The sequence below is a fragment of the Osmerus eperlanus genome, chromosome 7 (genome assembly GCF_963692335.1).
Source record: "Osmerus eperlanus chromosome 7, fOsmEpe2.1, whole genome shotgun sequence".
Taxonomy (NCBI): Eukaryota; Metazoa; Chordata; class Actinopteri; order Osmeriformes; family Osmeridae; genus Osmerus; species Osmerus eperlanus.
The window spans coordinates 16,284,533-16,298,873 of record NC_085024.1 but is presented as its reverse complement, the minus strand read 5'-3'; the positions used below and the strand labels follow the sequence as shown (position 1 = coordinate 16,298,873).

Here is a 14,341-nt window from a genome sequence, read left to right as displayed (position 1 = left end):
CGCCCAGCCATCGTAATTTTTACTACACACCAAATCGACTTGTCGTCACAGCTACGCAGAGTCAAGCTATGCCACTAGAAATATTTTTAGGCCACTGTGCGAAGAGGACGAGCATCACGCGGAACGGCAACCTTCTGGAACCGAGACTGGAACAGCCTGTGTTTTGACCATGAATATGAGCAATAATGCAATGTAACCGGACTATTTCGTAGATAATTCCGTGTTTTACACCAGTGGAATATTTGACAGACATATGAGATAAGTGCGGCCAACGAACGTAGTTTATGCCTTTCATCCGCTGCTCTAATCCGACGGATACGAATTGTTGACGGGACAGCGCAGATCGAGGTCTTGCACAAAAGTTGAGATTACTATTTATGACATTTTAGGGTTTTTTAACGATAAGAAAATATATTTCAATTATATTGACACAATAAAGGTTTAGCAAATGTATCTGCATAGGTTTTTTTGATTGACCTTAGGCTACTACTCTAAGCCATTTTTAAATACCCTAACCTACTTTTGACATTTGACATCGTAGGCTAGGGACTATTCACAAATTAGTAATTACCATCAAGGCTGTTACAGTATTCCACGCAGAGGGAAGGACATCATTTTCGAACGTTTCATTTGCACACCAGGTTTCGACGCCCATACTGATTCAATCGGTCCTCGTGATGCTACCGTGCCTGCACAGAGCCGTACGGCCCGCTCTCACGCTTAGATCGGGTACCATCTTTAGAGGACTCCGCGGGACAACAACGGTCCGTGAAACCTTTCCAACGATGCTTGTGCAAAGCTGTAACATGGGCACACATCCGCACAAAGACCCGATGGAGCCCTTGACGTCACCACAGGGAGCCAGAGACTTTATTTGCAATCTTCATCCGACCGAACGCACGTGCCTGCTTAGAGAACTTCACAAGTTCGAGTCTATTGCAATAGCTCAAGGTAAGACCATTACCCCCCTGATACATGACCTATGACACAAGGCTGCTGTGCAGTAAGTTGCAGAATGAGGTCGTCCTGGCTACAAGACATAAGTTAAATCTAACTAAATTTCTATTGTTTCTAAGTGCTGGCCTGTGTAGCTTGAACCTGTGACTAGGCTCTGTTGTAGTTAAGAGAGATATAGAGAAAGAAATGGAGACAAATGGGAAAACCGAGATTGTGTGTGTTGAGTGTGTGTCAGAGGAAGAGATGCTGACAACAAGTACCAGTGCTGTTTGTTAGTCACTTATGAGAGGGAGTACTCATGTGTCACTTTTCCTGAGTACTAACATGAGTACTAACATGATTGTAAAGTGCCCTCTCTTGAATAAAGCTATTTTCCACATTGAAACACTTTGCTTGTCTCCAGCGGTATTGTTTCAGCCTTTCTTTCTTGTCCCATTTTAATCTTTGATAAAGAATCTCAAATGTCACAAATGAATCAGAATCAGAAAAGTAACCCTACAGACAAGTGCTGAATTATGAAGCAAATTGCTAATTATTCTAAAGGACTTTCACTATAACAGAAGGTGACTGTGTTGCAGGTTTTAGTGACTGTTGGGAATGTTCATGTGCTTAAAGGAGAAGTGAAAGGAATGTATTTTATCTGTCAAATAATTGTACTCTATAGCAATCAGAACTGATGTGGCTGCAAATTAAACCATGTTTACTAATGAAGGTTTTCTTTAGACAAGAATTCAGGAAAATGAATTGGAAATTAATGTCTTGTCTGTTGTCATGGTGATTGGTGAAGGGGTTTCACTGGTCTGAAAATAGAGGTCAAGTGGCCAAGGAAACAGGAAGTGATATAATGAAGATGCGTCTTTAAAAACCAGAACAGAAAGCTACTGTGTTCTGGGTAAAGGGTCCCTTTCATATAAAATAAAACAGTGTAGCGTTTTGTTATATCATTGGTTCACCTATCATAAGGATCAATCGCCATGGCTCCTGAGTTGTTCATGGAACATTCCTAAGGTGAAAGCCCAGGCTAGGTTGGAGAACATGCTGGCAGCTTAGAGGTGTCCTTCAAAGACTCTTCTAGATCCTCCCCTGCTCTGTGGGGCTGCTGACAGAGTCACCTTCATCTACTCCCCTGAGAAACCTGTAATGTACGTGTCATGCACTGTAGGCTGGCTTGCTGGCTGGCTGACTATCTGGCCGTGTGTGTGTGTGGGGGGGGGGAACTCACAGCATGCATGCACATAATGGGGGTAAATTAGCATGTTTTGCTCTACGTATCGCTCCACCATCTCTCTGGGCTTCTGACCGTCCGTGACAGCTGACCAGCTGCCAGGACTCCCTAGAAACAGCAGTAGACGTGATCTCTTCTGTGTACGGAGTAGTGTGTGAGTGTGTGTGTCAGGTTGCACATTGAACTGTCAGCTCAACTCGTTGTAAGGCGTTGGTGTGTGTGTTTCTACTCTGGTGTGTCCTGGAATGACCTCTTCACTGATCTAACATGGCTATGCTTTCTAGTATCCATGGCAACACTTAGTTTCTGTAATTGGTCAATCCCTGGGTATATCAAAGTTGTTATTCGTATAATAGCTTACTTGAGTTTCCATTAAAAGTCCATTCAAAGGAGCATAGATTAGGTTCTAAAACCACCAACATGCATACATCTTTCTGCGCCAGGCCGCCTCAGTGAGAAGTGTTTCACAGACGAATGCCTAAAGTTTCAGAGGTCATTCGATATTCTTACAACTCTGTCAGTGACGGGATAGTTTGGAGAGGGGCCGTGTTTCTCTCTGGGGGGTTGAGGCTTATTGAGCTGCAGAACACACCACTCATCACTTCTACGACAGTGTTCTTTTCATCAGCATTTAGCTGACAAACTCCTGAGTGCACTTGTTACACTCTAAACAGATGGGCCCTCAGACACACACACACTCATTGTTTAATCTGGAAACGCGCCAGTAAGAGGTCTGATAGCACCACAGGTGGAAAATGTAAGAGACTTGTTATTAGATATTCAGGAGTGGTGGTTTGATGCAAATCAGCATTTGTCTTGACAAAATTCATAAGTAAACCTTAAAAAAAAAACGACGCCATGTCGGTCATTTGATCGTAAGACAAAATATTGCCTCGGACAAAGACACACAACTTGCTGTCCAACTCCCTGCCCTGAGTTGTGTGTTTACCCCGCACAGCTTGAACTTGACAACATGACTGTGTTCATCTGGGGGAGTGAGCCGGGATGGAAGGATGCAGGACAGGACAGCAGTGTGAGCATCTCTCTGCTCTCCTACCTACTCTGCGAGCTCACTCCTCTTCATCGATGTGAAAGCGTGGAGGGTTGAGAAATATACCTCGGCCAGTCCCTCGAGTCCCTGGTCCGACACAAAATGCTCAGAAGTATCTGGGTCAGGAGTGAGTGTGCTTGGGAATGAAGAGATTGGAATGCTGCATTCCGACCAAACTAGTTCACTTTGCAGGGATCCAAAAACACACGTTATGGAACATACGGAATCAAGTTGATCGAGGGTACCTGTCTCTTGACTGAAGAAGGCTTGCCTGTAGGGTACCTGTATCTCTGACTGACGAAGGCTTGCCTGTCTCTCTCACTTCCGAGGCTGCTATTGGTTGTCTGCCGGCTGGCATGTTACACGCCCCTGGCAAAACTACAGAGGGGCGGCGGCCATTTGGGAAACATTTCAAGGATTGGTTAGATCTTTTAAGTGTGTTTGTTTGTTGTCACTTCTGGCACATCCGTGCTCTAATTAGCTTTATCTGGCTGAAGTACGGCTCTCAGAATACATTCTCTGTACCCTCAGCTCTTTTGAAACATGGTACTAATCCTACTAATTTAAGCGTTTTCAAGGTGTATCGAAAAATGAAATGACAGTTCTTTTGTTTCATTTTGGTGGGCTGTTTGGTAAGGTAGGTAAGTATAAAATGATTATTCAGATCTTGAAAGTTGGTTGAAGATTGATGACAAATGTTACTTTTCTCCAACGCTAGACATGGATATTAAGTCAGTCAGGGGTCCTGTGCTGCAACACAACATCAATCTAACGTCAGGGAGCCAACTTCCAGAGTAAGCAAAAGATAATAATAAAATAAAACCTACAGAAGTACTTTTGACTGTTGTTGGTTTAGCACTGGATATGTGGAGTTAGTAACTGCTAAGGGAATCAGCAGTAATGAAACAAACTCTAGTTCTTTCATCCACAGCATTGGTGGAGAGACGCTTTAGATGACTGCAGCTCTGGATACAGCAGGTCAAAAGAGTGCTCTAGAGCTTTCATTTTAATGAGCGTCTTTCCAGTCTCAACTTTCATAGGTTTGTATTCAGTGGTAAAACCCTGTGAAACCAGAATACACTGAAGTGATTCTGTCATAGCAGTTGATGGGTATAGCTAGCTGTTTGTCTCTGTGGTTCAATCAATGCTGTCTCTCTCGGGTTGAAAACCACAAAACACTATACATGATGCAATCTACCTGTGCCAGTATTGTTCAAGCTTACTGAGGAAACCTTTCCATTAACATCCATGTGCCTTTCTGAAAAACATTACAGTAACTTGCACACACAAGAATAAACAGTCCTGGGCAATGAGTCTATAGTACTGAGATACTTCTAATACGAAGGACAGGAAGCTCATTTGGAATAATTTATTTAATTATATCTTTTGAAATGCCATCTGGCTAGCAGGGGAAGGCTATGCTCTATGTAGCACGTTCCAGAGAGATTCAAAGACAGACACACAGTCTGGGACACAGAAATGAGGCCTCATTAGCAGAGGAACTTTTATATTCTGAATAATTGTCCAAATGCTAATATATTATACAGTCTCCTTACTCACTTGGAAACAGTGAACTTCAGTCTATTAATGCCAAATTACATGATTAATGGCCATATCTACACACACAGTATTACTTTATAAACAGTAAATGCTCCTTTGGGGTGTCATTTCTCCACCGGTCTGTTAGCCTCATACGACTGAGTACTAGAGTCCCACCGTCTCCCTGGTCATCACAGCCCAGGTCCTGCCAGGATTCTGAGAACCAGTCCCTCAGGGCCAGTAGGACCACCACCAGGAGCCTCTATCTGGAGCAGTAGGCTGCTGACATGGAGGTTTGTTAAACGTGTCTGTTAAACGTGTCTGCTGGTCACATGGCTGGTCTCTGTGCTGGTCACATGGCTGGTCTCTGTGCTGGTCACTCTGCTGGTCACATGGCTGGTCTCTGTGCTGGTCACTCTGCTGGTCACTCTGCTGGTCTCTGTGCTGGTCACTCTGCTGGTCACATGGCTGGTCTCTGTGATGGTCACTCTGCTGGTCACTCTGCTGGTCTCTGTGCTGGTCACTCTGCTGGTCACATGGCTGGTCTCTGTGATGGTCACTCTGCTGGTCACTCTGCTGGTCTCTGTGCTGGTCACTCTGCTGGTCACATGGCTGGTCTCTGTGATGGTCACTCTGCTGGTCTCTGTGCTGGTCACTCTGCTGGTCACATGGCTGGTCTCTGTGCTGGTCACTCTGCTGGTCACTCTGCTGGTCTCTGTGCTGGTCTCTCTGCTGGTCTCTGTGCTCTGAAGCAGAGCTTAGTCTGCTGGTCATGTTCAGTCAATCAACAATCAATCCTCCTTCCCCCTCCAGCCTCATGCAAGTCTATTGATTTTGCTATTTTTACACACATCTTCCAACAACTTCTCCACACACTCACACACATACACTCACACAGTAATCAGTGTCATGTTTTATAATACATAGCAGAACTGAAGTGACTTGGATCAGATGGCTGGAGGACTTGAGTCAGCACCATGTGCCTTTTTGAACAGCTTCTCCATGGTAGCATCAGCATCAACAACAATACCCCTGAGGGGGAGAGGAGGCTGTAATATAAAACTGAGAAGAGGCATTAGGACTAGCTATTACAGCCTTGGCACCTCGGGAGAGGGGGAGGGGAGAGGGAAGAGAGGAGAGGGAGTGTGTAATGTAAAGTGTGTGTTCATGTGTGTGTAATGGAGGGTATATTCGTGTGTCTTGACTTTTTGTGATTTATGAAATGTGTGTGTGTGTGTTTATGCCTGTATGGAGATGGAAGTGTCAGTAATGTTTTCATCGGCGATGCCATCAGAAACTGGCAATGAAATTACCTGGAAGGAGTAATAATGTCTGAAAAGAAATAGACTTGATAATATTTGTTTCAAATGTCAAATACTGTTTGAGACACAAACTCAAGTTCTTCAAGTTCAACAATGAACAAGACAATAACAACATTGACGTTGCACTTCTGGTCCTTGATCTTATGTTGTACTTTTTGTACATTGTACATTGCTTTTGAAAAACGCATCTGCTAAATGAATCAAATGTGAATGAATGTAACACAGCCTCTGTTTTGGCTTTTAGGGACACTGGAAGTGTTGCCCCCAACCTCAGCTCAGCTCAAATATGGTAAGATTTCTTTATACTTCATAACACCCGATTGTCTCTCTTAACTTAGCCATAGCATGTATCATATTTAGTAACGTGCTTTCTTTCTTCAGAAACTTCAGTCAGCCACAGGGATGGACAAATGTGTTCATATACATGACAGAGAAGAAATTAAAGAAAATGTGTACAGTTACAGTATTTATTCCGAAACACCCGTTATTAGGTGCTTGATCGACCCAGGGCCAAAGAACCCCCCCCCCCCCCCCGTAGATCAATCCAGGGATATAGAACCCCTGGTGACCAATCCAGGGATATAGAACCCCTGGTAGACCAATCCAGGGCTATATAACCCCTGGTAGACCAATCCAGGGCCGTAGGAAGCTGGTCTGCATCCTCCAGTGGGTCGTCAGCAGAGTGTTCAGAAGGTCACTCTCTGGATCTGACTTGGCTCCCTGCTCTCCCAGGAGCTTAGAAAGGAAATAACCTTCTTTGTCTCTGTCAACAACGCTTCGTTTTTTTCCTTTCATCCCACTCCCTCCCTCTCCGCTTCCTAGAAGTACTGTTTTCCGAGAGAGGCATTTTCTTTCATCTCACATCTTATTAAAGTTTGGATATAATTTCCCTAACCAGTTCTTTTTATTTTCTGAACAATCAGAGCTGCTTCAGTTGAAGGAGCACAGGTTCAGTGAGAGGTGTTCTGTGTGTTCACTCACAAAGGTGATTTTCCTTCTGTGTTTCCCCACTGCCTGCCTCTACGCATGCGGGCACAGACCCTCATGTAGCAGGAATGATGACGAGCAAGGAAAGAATGTAGAGCTGCTGGATGTTGCTGGAAGAGAGAATGGACCAATTCACACCAGACAGACTTCTCTCAACCGGGCCACATAGTTGACCTAGGGCTCTGGTAGAATATCTGACATTATTGGTGGTCTACTCTCACACCTCTTTGTTGTGTCAGTGGTTCTAAAAGTAAAAATTCACAGCCCAATTTGTATGATAACATCTGAATTGCATTAATCACCACGTAATTATGTAGTTATCAAATACAATTCATTCTTATTAGCCTTTTTTTATAAGCAATGTCACACATGCCCACAGATCAGTATCTATAACTAAACTAAACCCTCAGAAAATTGCTATTTACAACTTTGTAATTAAACAGAAACAGGCTACAAGTTTAATGACCATGGGGAGATAGTGTGTCCAAAGAGAGGTTGTGTTAACATTTATATCTGAAATATTAATAATGCATTTTACGCTTTCTTGTTCCATGCTAGTTATCCTCCACAACGCCATTCCCTTTGTGGGGTTTGGTTTCCTGGACAACGCCATCATGATCGTTGCTGTAAGTCACCCACATTTATCATTGTCAAACTGTTTCAGTCCCATCATCTGGAGCGTTCTCACTCATGGCAGACTGTTAGCTGGAGCGAGGCATCTGGAGACTTCGTCAGAACAAGGCATTATCGTTGAGACCAAAAATGATCTATGGGATTCACCGAAGTAGAATTCAATTTAAGTCATTTCTAATGTAGAACTTTCCATGTGCTGTATTGTGCTGAGTCATCCACAGAGCTGCTGTGCTGTAGGCTGGTAGGACACAGATAAGAGCACCTGTCTTCCGATGCGGGTTTAGACTGTGTTGCACTGTCAGGGATTACAGTTCCATCATTATGCTGTCACATCAGATCTCGGTCAAATTGAATAGTAACACAAAGTATTTAGGGGTTGGCTGAATTTGCCTCAGAGCAAAGGCTGGGACTATTCCCACTGTGTAAAAGGTCATCTAAGTGTTCAACAGTATTGTTAATTGTATTTAAGCTGGATGGATGGTTGGAATGATAAATGCATTTTTCTTTCTCAGGGAACACAAATTGAGTTGTCCATTGGAGTGATTCTAGGGATTTCAACCATGGCAGGTACAGTACACTTCATATACCATCTGGAGAATTTGAAATGATTCTGTTTGGGTGAGGCAACTGTCAGTCTGAGAAATACTACACACAGTGTCAAATGAAGGGCTTGGAAACTCATAACAGAAGGCCTGGTGTCTGGCAAGCAGCCAGCCAATGAGGACACAGAGAGATTAACTGAATTTGTTTTAATATATATGCTAATACTTCTCTCAATTTATTTGAACTACACACAAGATGTCCCATTGATTTTGTGAGAATCATTTTCATGTCATCAGAATCATTCATTCCTTTAGACACCATCTTCCGACAGAGGTAGAAGTATATGAAGGGGGGGGGGGCTGATTTTGTGGAAATTGTAATGAATGCTGAGCTCAGTTTTCTGGTCCACTGGTTATATTAAATACACACATAGATATTCACACTGAGATCAGATAGCTTTGTGGTCAGTGGTCAGCCTTTAGAGAGGCACTTTGCTGACCTCTCCCTCTCCCATCTCTCCCTGGTGAATCTCAGTCTAACACCAAGGCTGTGGGTTCAATTCCCAGTTTTGAACTGTGGAACTGTTTGAGGTCACAGCACACTAAGTAGTGTTGGATGAAGCCACATTCAAGCATATAACACCAGCTCAAACACACATGCACACATACACACGCACGCACACACACACACACACACACACACACACACACACACACACACACACACACACACACACACACACACACACACACACACGTCTTCTATACACAGTGCCAGTATGACATTGTCCAGTCAGCAGCACACTAAGATCAGCTTTCTGAGCCCTGATGGAACTCAGACAGATATCTACCTTCAGGGAACCAAGAGTATGGCTCTGAGGAAGCTTCTATGTAGGGAGGGGGGATGGAGTGAAGGGGGAGGGAGGCAGGGTGGGGGAGGTGGGAGAATTTTTATCAAATCTAACACTGTTGTTCTTGTGTGTGTATGTGTATGTGTATGTGTGTGCGTGCTGTTGTATAATGTCTCTTTGATAGCCCTGTGTGAGATACTGCAGGGCTATTTGAAGCATCAGCAGGAGGAGATGGACACACACATGCACACACACACAAACACACACAAATGGTGTTAGAGGAATGAAGAAGTAGGGTTTGCTGCCAGATCCAATCAGAAGTTTATGGCCCCTCTTAGTCGACATATTCAACTTATCAATCCCTCCTTCAGAGCTGTTCAGTGACCCCAAACAGTTTTAACATTTGCAGTAATGAATTGGAATTTAACCTATAAAGAAACCTGCTGTTCCCAACACTATTTGGTGTGGTTGTCACTATCTGATCATCAAGGATGATGGAGGACGTTGTCATCGGCTATGTTTATCAGCCTCGGGTCTGGTTTATTTGTCACCTACACATTCTTTCCCGCTCTCGGAAGTCTGCCAAGACCCTCCTCCAGCTTCTCCTGCAGGCTGTTCGTCAAAGTCAAACTGGTTTATGTTTGTCTGAATGCTTTTCTGGGACCAGTGGATAAAAGATAGACCACCTTCCATAGTTGTAATTACCATTGCGATGCACTATCCTCTAATTAAGATGGACTGCGGCCGAGGTTGAACAGGTAACAGTCATAAGGGGGCGGTGGAACTCTGGGAAGAAGAGAGGGATGAGGAGAAGATACATTAAGAGTAAGTAAAAGATAAAGCAAATGAGAGAGACAGACAAATGGTGGTATTCAATTAAAGTGGTATTAAATTAACTATAGCCTGCTCAAGGTGAATGTTTGTTGTTGTTTGTTGTTAGCAACGATCAACACTCTTGTCTGGGTCTCTTGGCAAGATGGAACCTTCCTGTCAAGCTGGTGCCTCCTCAGGGAGGGTGTATGGTGTGACACTGAATCCCTGGCTTCATCCCTCAGACCATTGTTGTCATGGCATTTAGATCAATGGAAGCATATTTATTGGTCCGAGCTCAATGCCAGTGGTGAAAAAACCCAGCCTTCTGGGTTGTGAACCCTCTCTCTCACCCTCTCTCTCACCCTCTCTCTCTCTCTCTCTCTCTCTCTCTCTCTCTCTCATATTCTTCTTCTTCCTCTGGTTACAGCTGCCGCTCTAGGAAACCTCGTGTCGGACCTGGCTGGACTTGGGTAAGAACCGTAGACGCCCAGTGACACCCTTGTATCCTGATAGAAGCTGTAATGTTGACAACACACTGTGTGTTACCTCCGGCCTGATTCTCCCAGACCGCTCCATCGCACTGACCTCAAGCTCAACCCTGACTCACCTCTGCCCCCTACTGTATGACAGGGCTTCTTTGTGTCTGTTTCTGCTGGATTGAAGACATTATCCTCACTCCTCTTGTTCTAACGAATTACTGTCTCTGAGGCTGTTAGACTATGGCCTCGTGGGAACTTTAGTCCTGATATCTCACATCCTCTGTGATCAGACGGACTGCTTCTGTTGATTTAAACTGCACTGAGTTGGCCTTAAGGGAGCATCTCAGTTGATGTATGTATGCCATGATCCCTCATGGGTACTGTATTGCAAAACACACTGATTTACCGACTGAAATACGGTTAAACTTCTACTTTAAACGTACTCAGTCTCAGTAGCTTTTGCAAATCGTTCTGTAAATGGTTGTTCACACACGTCGATACACATTACTTTTACATAGCTGAGTGGGAAAACTAGCACATATCCGTCCATCACTCCCCTGAGCGACACCCCGCTACCTCGCCCGCCAGACAGATCAACGCTAAGCACCGCCGCTGACAGCTGGTGACATATCGCCGGTCCCGCTGGCAGAACATATCTGAAATCCACTCGTTTATTACTGGTTTGATTATTTATTTGTTTGTTTGTTTGTTTGTTTTGCGGCTCCGAAGCTGGTGCTTTCATGGATTTGATTAATGATGATGACTAGATGATGATCGTGTCGACTTGTAAAGCCAAATACTTTGGAAGTGGGAACTTGGCTTCAGGGGTACACATTTTTTATTCATACTTCAAGTAGGAATAAATTAAAGCATTGGAGATTTAGTTTAGCATTTCTTTAGTACTGGGGGAAAGTGTTTGTTGGATAGATTCAGAATAGTCATTTTTTATTCGATTGGTGCATTTTTTATTTGATTGATGGTTCAGTGGAGACTGTCCTGGGGTGTTGGTCTGTCTCTGTCTCTCTGATGTGGTCCTCTCCCCTCTGATCCTCTCTGGTGTCTCTCTGGTGTCTCTCCCTCTCTACTGCAGGCTTGCAGGGTATGTGGAGGCACTGGCCTGTCGACTGGGCATGCGGATCCCAGATCTGAGCCCCAAGCAGGTGGACATGTGGCAGACCAGAGTCAGCTCTCACTCAGTAGGTCGTCCTCCTCACCTTGTTCTGGGGTCACAGCCTTACCAAGGCTATCTCTCCTGCACTTCTCAGTCTAATTCCATTTGATCATCCCAACGACTCAAGCCTTTTTATTCAAACGAGAATTTGAATGCAGATTTCCTATGAAACCCCAGTCTTGTTTATGTTTATTCTCTTCAGGTTCCATGTAGAAATTACACTGAAATTAGTCACAATTATTTGTGCTGGATCACAGCATTCTTAAATAACAGAGTTTCACAGTGTGACTTGCTAAATTATGCTTCTGATCATTTATAAGCTGTTGTGAAAGACCTGATTTGACGGATAATATATTAATATCAGATGGTTGCTCAAGCGTGAAGATGTAATTAAGGAAGGTATTAGATTGGCCTCTAAAAAGGTTTCGGAAATGTTTCTGAGGTAGAAAATGTCTAGTGGCCATTACCGACAGCAGCAGTGCTTTCTAGCTGGCCTGGTAACTACTAATGACATTTTCTTCTTTTAAGACGGCTCCAACCTATATCATAGTCATATTATTTTCTACGGGTTTAGTTCCTTGGTGTGCTGCAGAAAAAGGGATTCAGGTGGCTGAGCGGTTAGGGAATCAGGCTAGTAATCCGAAGGTTGCCAGTTCGATTCCCGGCCGTGCCAACTGACGTGGTGTCCTTGGGCAAGGCACTTCACCCTACTTGCCTCGGGGGAATGTCCCTGTACTTACTGTAAGTCGCTCTGGATAAGAGCGTCTGCTAAATGACAAAATGTAAATGTAATGTAAATGTAAATGTAAAAATGAGTCTCTCCCGGTTCCTCCCTGTCTGCTCCCATTCTGTCTGAGAAGCTGTGAAGAGACACACAGCCAGTGAGCTCTGCCCATCCTCCATGACAACAGCACCCACATTTAACCCGTTTTCTGGTCTGGTTGGCAGGGTAAAGCTATCGGAGTGGGAATCGGATGCATCCTAGGCATGTTCCCCCTCCTCTTCTTCAAAGACGAGGAGAAAAAAAAAGATAAAAAAGATGCAGAGACCTCCTCCGCCGACAGCAGAAGCAGCAACTAAGACAGCGGACCTGAAGGACTTGGCCCTGTGGTGAAATGAGAGAAAAAGGATCACTACTGGACTGTTGCAGAGCCTGAGTAGCACATTATAACCTCTTTCAGTTTCTGTCAGACCTGCTAAGATTACTAGAATACTAAGACAGTGCACGAGCATGGCTACTTTTGATGTCAAAAATCTTAAGAATCCTAAATGTTACCTGCAACCTTGCAATTGTATGACATCACATCCTGAAAGCCTCTTCCAGCCATGCTAGATGCTTATTGGCCCTTTTTTCAGTTCATGAAACAGTCTAGATTCTGTGAATGAAAGCAGTTCTGGTCTGCAGTCAGCCACATTGAACCTCTCAGAGAATTACATACCTACATATTAAGTCAGCAGGTAACTTCAAATTAAAATTCAACCATTTATTTTGATTAAGATGTAAAAAAAATTGGGCAGTGTTACATAACAAACTGAATATTTCCCCCCTGTTTTTAGGCCACCAGTGACATTATACTGGCAATTTACCTCAGCAACAGTTGCATTGTTTCACCACCAGATGGTGCTTAAAGCAAAGGATTCCACTGTAGGTCCACTTAACACTACAAAAATACTGCTACTACTGCTAACACACCTGCGCTCCATACAAACTTGTTTTACATTTACCGTTCATAGCATGATAATAAGCCAAAGGCATACTTAGATACATATGAATTCAGTTAGCACATCCCATGGCAAAACGTGCCTTAATCACAAGGCTGTTAAAGGTCAATAGATGTCCCCTCCAGTGTGCATGCCTGTAGGTTCCTGTGTGCAACAGTAGGATTTAATGAGATACCTGTCTCATCCAAACTAACTTACAGTCCATCCAAATCATTCATATGAAGTAAAAAGTACCTTGGCTTAATGGAAACAGACCGCTATTTAAAGCACTATGCTTAGCTAACTGTTCCACCAGAGAGCAACCCTATGCTGGGAATAAACATCTTGTGTTGAAGAGAAAAACACTTATGTGGCACTTGAAGGAATTCACTGCTGGAAGTTATTTATTAATATTTATTTATCTGTCAACTGATTTTATTCGGGAAATGTCGAGCACAAAGACTTTAATCGGCAGTTTATGGGCCGATACGTTTAATCAGTACCTTGTTTGACCTGCTGTGGTTACAGCGTCTGATGTGAATACGTTGCATGATGTTCTGTTTTGTTCAGGTGGTCGCATGCTCACTATATTATGAAACAAGAAACTAAACTATAAGGCTGGACACCTTTTGGAATGTCCTCACCAGACATGCTTGAACAAGCAAGACATGAAGATTTCCACCATAAGGAACTTAGGAAAGGACTATTTGGTAGCAATAAGAAAGTTGACAGTGTGTACACACAAGTACATGGAACCTGAATGTGTTTAACCTGTGATTCCTCCAAAAACCCTCTGCTTGGTTAACCCTCGTGCTGCCTTCGGGTCACATGACCCAAAGGTTCATAATGAACCATCGTTGTGTTTACCCAATTTTACCCAATACAAAAACAAATTAAAATAATTTTCTTTTAACCTTTGCAATGTGGGGGGTCTGAGACAGCCTAGCTGTTAAAAGAAAATGCTTCACTTTGTCTTTGTATGCAGTAAATCTGTCGCAATACGACGGTGGGTCACAGTGACTGATGGGTCAGAATGACCCGAAGATAACACAAGGGTTAAGTTACATTTC

The 14,341-nt window shown here is 43.7% G+C and overlaps 1 protein-coding gene across 2 annotated transcripts; it reads left to right on the top strand.

The window, feature by feature from the left end:
• The first annotated feature begins 125 nt into the window (after positions 1–125).
• On the top strand, positions 126–14,290 carry LOC134023256 (transmembrane protein 65-like). Of its 2 annotated transcripts, none has more exons than XM_062465216.1 (9): positions 126–361; positions 642–951; positions 6,339–6,383; positions 7,640–7,707; positions 8,227–8,281; positions 10,348–10,390; positions 11,490–11,595; positions 12,519–13,515; positions 13,588–14,290. In XM_062465216.1, the coding sequence occupies exons 2-8, from the start codon at positions 678–680 to the stop codon at positions 12,648–12,650; spliced, it is 723 nt and encodes a 240-aa protein (XP_062321200.1). In that variant the 5' UTR covers positions 126–361; positions 642–677; the 3' UTR covers positions 12,651–13,515; positions 13,588–14,290. The 2 variants fall into 2 exon arrangements, with proteins under 2 accessions (XP_062321200.1, XP_062321201.1); XM_062465217.1 differs by having other exon boundaries at positions 127–348.
• Positions 14,291–14,341: the final 51 nt, after the last annotated feature.

Coding starts and splice junctions, on each gene's coding strand:
- LOC134023256 (XM_062465216.1), top strand. CDS start 678: ATGCTACCGTGCCTGCACAGAGCCGTACGGCCCGCTCTCACGCTTAGA. Junction 6,384..7,639: donor CTCAGCTCAGCTCAAATATG/GTAAGATTTCTT, acceptor GTTCCATGCTAG/TTATCCTCCACAACGCCATT. Junction 10,391..11,489: donor TCGGACCTGGCTGGACTTGG/GTAAGAACCGTA, acceptor TCTCTACTGCAG/GCTTGCAGGGTATGTGGAGG.